Raw genomic sequence first — 6233 nt, 5'->3', positions numbered from 1 at the left:
CTTTTTATTTAGTGTTTATTAAGTGTGTTTTCTACCGAAACACTTTAAAACTTCATATAGTTGTTGTTGACAAACAACGGCACTAATTTTATTCAAGGGAAAAGATCCCATGACACCGCTAGAACATGTTGTTTACATTCCACAGCAGTAATTGTTTTCACCTCAATAGATGTCAGTGATTGGTTGAAATTACCGAAATATGACAATTTTAACACGAAATAACTTTAAAAAGATAAAATTTTCTCAATAGCACTAAGAGTAAAAGATGTTTTATATGACACATTCTACCAGTGTCCCAAGTTTGAAAGTGTTTCGTCAAGAAAACAAGTGGTGCCCGCCAAATCAGAAAGATCCCACGTGTGTATTCTATGTAGAAAAAGAGATGATGATGATAGTAATAATACTGATAATAAATATGGTGATGATGATGATGATGATATTTGTAAAAGTATAAATACTAATTTTAATTTTTTACAATTCTATTTCCAGACTTCAACTTCGGCAATTCCAAGCATCGCTCAAATTGACATCGTTCCAACTCTGTCTCTCCTGTTAGGTGTTCCAATTCCTTTCTCAAATGTCGGGATGGTCATTAATGAGCTCTTCTCTTTCTGCCCGTGGTGGGATACTTATAGCGATGCCAAACAGCTCTACCACAACATAAAAGCACTTCGACTGAATGCACACCAACTCGACCAATATTCTCAGATTTATTCACAAACTTCTGGAGAACCGCTGCTAAAAAACAAGTTTTTACAGCTTCACCAAAAGTTTGAGAAGGCAGAAAAAGAATTCAGCCAGTTTGTAACAGAAATGGTGAAATCTGAAGACATGGCTACTGACAGTCAATGGTTGGCACGTCTAAAAAATAATTATGTCGCATTCATTTCTGAAACTAAAGAGATGTGCCAAGATTCTTGGGCTAAGTTTGATACCACACAGATTCTACTTGGCTTTTTTGTTATGTACTTTGCCATTTTTGTAAATATCTATTTCTTAAAACTACCTTTTCTCAGAGATACTTCTTACCCCAAATCTGTCGTCTTTCTGCTGGCTGGCATATTTATAATTTCTATTTTATGTATTCTTCAATCTCTATATTTCAAAGACAGCTCTGTGTTGAATATTCCTTCCATAATGATTATATTCGATGTTGCTATTCTTGCACCAGTTATTTACTTTGTTATCACTAAAAGCAAACTGCCTACTCTATCTTCTCTCAAAAAAACATTCAGTTTGCGTAAATATGATCTTGTCACTAACTGTTCCTGTTTAACGACCATTATCTATATTGCTGCCTTCTTTTCTAATAGTTATGTTGTTTATGAGGATTGTGTTGTTACATTTTTAATTCTTAGTCACCTCTGTTGTTACTTTGTCCAACTCTTAAGAAAAATGCTTCATGACAAGATGGCCCATCATCGAGATGGACCGAGTAAGCGCAGTAAGTCTGTGAGCAAGTTTGACATTGGTTATATCTTCATCCATCCAGCATTCATTATCTTTCTTCTAGTTTTACTGTTCTGTCTTGTCTTGAGATTCTCCATATCTTTCCGCACGTGTCGGGAAGAGCAATGGACTTGTATTCATTCAATATTTACTTTCCCCCTGTCAAACCTCTCAGACAGCGAAAGCAAAAATTTACGTTATTTTTTCAGTGTTGCTTGTATTATTACTGTCATTGTTGTATCTCATCAGTGGTTACGCTTCTATGGAAACCTAAACAGCAACATAACCACTGTCTTATTTTATAAATATGGATTCCCAGCTGCAACCATTTGTATTGGATTACATTGGGCCGTTCAAGGTCTCCCAGCTAAAGAACTTGACAGTCTACCCTACATACACCATGTCTTTCTGGCAAGATTAGCTTATGCACTCCTCATATTATCCATGTTGTCTTTTATAATCAACCCATTATGTGTTCATCTTGTACAAACCAACAGGAAGCGGTTGAATATTCCTTCTTGGCGTGCTTCTGTTACTGAGATAATTCCGGAAGTTTTCAAACAGTTACATAAAAACTGGGGAGAAGAAAAAGAAGAAAACTCTGAAAAGCCTGTAATTGCTTGTGGACTCGGGACGGTCCAGACTGCCTCCAGTATTTACTGTGTGACCATGTGCTCTTTATTAGTGAGTTTATTACTTGGTGATGGTATGACCCCAAGTATATTACTGGCTTTAATCCTCATTTGCATTTTCTTAGAGCTACATTCCACATTTTACCACACATCGGTAAAATTAGGTAAGTTCATTTTGAAAACATTTTCTTTTATATTCATCATCATCATCATTATCGTTTAATGTCTGCTTTCCATGCTAGCATGGGTTGGATGATTTGACTGAGGACTGGTGAACCAGATGGCTGCACCAGGCTCTAATCTGATCTGGCAGAATTGCTACAGCTGGATGCCCTTCCTATTATGCAAAAAAAGAATATTAAAAAACATACAAGAAATCATCATCGTCATCATCATCACCATCATTATCATAAACATTGTCATCATCATCATCATCGTCATTATCATTGTCATCATCATCAGCATTAAGGTAGTGATATAGCAGAAACGTTAGCTTGACTGGAAAAATGTTCAATGGCATTTTATTCATCTTTATGTTCTGAGTTCAAATTCCGCCGAGGTCAACTTTGTCTTTTGTCCTTTCAAGGTCAATGAAATAAAGTACCAGTTGATAATCGGGTGTTGATGTGATTGGCTTACCACCCCCACTACTCCAGAATTGCTGGCCTTGTGCTAAAATTTGAAATCTCTATTCTTACTTTAAACTCTCTACACCTGGTGGCACAAAACCACCTCCCTCGATTCAACACCCCTACACAGTCAAAGGATCTTGTCTTGCAAGTTACTTGGTGACCTCTCTAGTGCAGGTGCCATGAAAAAAGCACCCAGTATGCACAGTAAAGGGGTTGGCATAAGGAAGGGCCTCCAGCAATGGAAACCTTACCAATGCAGACAGAGCTTGGTGTAGCCTCCTCCCCAGTTCTTTGAATCTTGTTGAACTGTCCAACCCATGCCAGCATGAAATACAGATGTTAGATGATGATGATTGTTTAATTTTTCTTCAACAATAATGTTCTGTTTGAGTGTTGGGCCTCACAGAGGCAATGACCAAGATGTTTGGCGTTATGTGGTGCTTGAGAAGACCCATCAAGCCAAGCAAAATTGCAGTCATGGTAGATACTGGTGTTACGCAAATGGCACCCGTGCCGGTGGCACATAAAAAGCTTCCATTACACTCTCAGAGTGGTTGGCATTAGGAAGAGCATCCAGCTGTAGAAAACTATGCCAAATCAGATTGGAGCTTGGCGCAGCCTTCCAGCCTTGCCAGCCATGGTCAAACTGTCCAACCCATGCCAGCATGGACCACAGACGTTAAATTATGATGATGATGATGATGAATAATGTCTGCCAAATTTGTCAGCCTTACATAAAAAAATTTTTGTTTTGTTGTTTTGCCAGAGAATGCTGAAGTCTCCTGGACATCAATAACCATGTGGAGTCTGCTGTCAATATGTTTCTTCTATGCCACTGGACATCAAGCTACAATCCAAACAATTCGATGGGAATCAGCATTTGTTGGTTTCTATGGAGATTTTACAACTCATATTATTCCATCAGTTTTGATCACACTCAACACATTTGCTGGACCAATTCTGTTTACTGTAGCGGCACCATTATTGCTATTTTGGCCACACATTAACAAACCAGCTGCAGAATATTTCAGCCACAAGAAGAAAGCTGAAGAGTGGAGAGGAGATGTGGTATTGTTTGAGAAGAATGTTGTGCCTCAGTTGTTATTCATGTTGTACACTCGTTTGTTTCTCTTCTCTTCTTTAGCAGTAAGTATTTCATAAACCTTTGCATTATTGACCAGTTTTAAGACAGCGAGCTGTCAGAATCGTTAGCATTATTTCATCTGCTGCTATGTTCTGTGTTCAGATTCCTCCAAGGTCGACTTTGCCTTTCATCCTTTCAGGGTCAATAAATTAAGTACCAGTTGCATACTGAGGTTGATGTAATCGACTACCCCCGTCCCCCACAATTTCAGGCCTTGTGCCTATAATAGAAAGGATTATTTACCAGTTTTAGCCATTGGACTGTGACTATACTAGGATACCATCCATCGTCACAAGCTTCTATATCATTCTAGTCACTGGGATGTGACCATACTGCAGCACCACTTCCATGAATCTTTACATCTTAACCCTTTCATTACCAACCCGGCTGAAACCGCTTCTGGCTCTGAGTACAAATGTCTTGTTTTCATAAGTTTTGAATTAAAAAAAATCTTCCACCAAACCTTAGTCACAATTTATGTTTCTAACACTAGCCTAATGATAACTAAGTTATTTTACTAAATTCTTTGTTATATTTAAAGTAATTGAAAGAGATACAGAACATCTCAAAATAAATACAATAACGAAAGGGTTAAACTGGTTTCAGGAATAGGACCATGGCTTTTTTATGGCATCACCTCAAAGGGTTTTAGACAATCACATCAACCGCTGCACTTATTTCAGTCTACAACTTATTTTATTGATCATTTCATGTTGAACAGCTAAGTTAGAGGACATAACATAAACAACACTACCAGTTTTTTTCTTTAGATCAGTGTAAACACAAACAATTGTATATACAAGATGGACTCCAGTACAGTTCCTGTCCAGTCTGTCAACTTCTACACACAGGACATTGGTCCACTCAGGGTGCTGTGAAGTGGAGTTGAAAGTGAAACCATGTGGTTGTGAAGCTAGTTTCTCAACTGCACAGCTGTTCTTTCCCATCTTCAACATGGTATGGTATGATTTGACAGATATAGCTACTATTTCTAACAGATCAAGTGATCATACAGTCTCCTCTAGGTTAAACATTCTTATATTTACTGGACTGACATAAAGCTGCTGCTGTGAATTAAAATCATGCTACCTCCAGTTTTACCACATGACAAAAGTATTTTTGTAAGTTGGTTTTGAAAACGATAAAGGCCTTTTATAAAGGAGAAATATTTTCAGCTGTATTATTTAGAATGATTTATAGAAGTTATGAAACTTGGGACTATGCATCACATGGATATTTATCTGTTTGGTACACAGTAAATAATTTGTTGATTTCTATAAACAAGAAATCAAGCTCTTATTATATTCATTGGTTCAGTGCGATAGCTTTGACTGAGGAGGTACAATAAAGTTGAAACTGCAGTGTCTCAAAGTCCTGTTACACTGGTGAATCATGAATGTTATAAACACACATTGTCTAAAGAGAGGTGGTGTTCTCTGCTGACAAAACACAAAAGCAATCAAATATTGATGTCTGAATCTGTCAGAATGTGTTGAGAATGAATAATTATGTTTGAATTGTAGATGCCTGCAGAAAAGTTAAATCTAACCAATATATAAGATTATATGTCACTGTGTTATATACACACCATACACACTGTGAATGGTTTGTATGTATGTATATATATATATATATATATATATTTGACAGGAAGGACAACAAAAGAAAGAAAGAGACCTTGATATTATGCAAATATATATATATATATACACACACACACATATTTATATACGCACACATACAAATATATATACATACACACACACACACATATATATATATATATATATATATATATATATATATGCACACACACATATATATATACATATATAATATATATATACACACACACACATACACATGTATATATATACACACACACGCACATATATATATATACACACACATACATACACACACACACACACATATATGTACATATCACCAACTCATTTAATGTCCTTTCTCCATGCTGACAATTGTTGGATGGATCCAGTGGAACTGGAGACTGCATTGTACTCCAATGTTTGTTTTGGCATAGTTTCTATGACTGCATGATGCTCTTATACCAAATATTTAAACAAAGCCTTCAAAGACTGAAGTAGAGAAGGGTTCTGTGCCAATGGTTGCAAAGCACAGGCCAGCTGAAAACTTCTACAAAAGGGGCCGGATCCATTGGGTGTACAAAACGATCATCATCATCGTTTAACGTCCGCTTTCCATGCTAGCATGGGTTGGACGATTTGACTGAGGACTGGTGAAACCGGATGGCAACACCAGGCTCCAGTCTAATTTGGCAGAGTTTCTACAGCTGGATGCCCTTCCTAACGCCAACCACTCAGAGAGTGTAGTGGGTGCTTTTACGTGTCACCC

General features: G+C 37.2%; 1 protein-coding gene across 2 annotated transcripts in view; it reads left to right on the top strand.

The window, feature by feature from the left end:
• The window catches only part of LOC106877410 (GPI ethanolamine phosphate transferase 3), a 21264-nt gene that overhangs the window by 11992 nt on the left and 3039 nt on the right, over positions 1-6233 (top strand). For both annotated transcript variants that reach the window (XM_052972145.1, XM_014926304.2), the window contains exons 3-4: positions 490-2245; positions 3480-3859. In XM_052972145.1, the coding sequence (XP_052828105.1) occupies positions 490-2245; positions 3480-3859 (2136 nt within the window). The remainder of the gene's footprint in view (positions 1-489; positions 2246-3479; positions 3860-6233) is intronic.

Source organism: Octopus bimaculoides, chromosome 12 (assembly GCF_001194135.2).
Source record: "Octopus bimaculoides isolate UCB-OBI-ISO-001 chromosome 12, ASM119413v2, whole genome shotgun sequence".
Lineage (NCBI taxonomy): Eukaryota > Metazoa > Mollusca > Cephalopoda > Octopoda > Octopodidae > Octopus > Octopus bimaculoides.
This window is presented reverse-complemented; position numbering and strand designations above follow the sequence as displayed.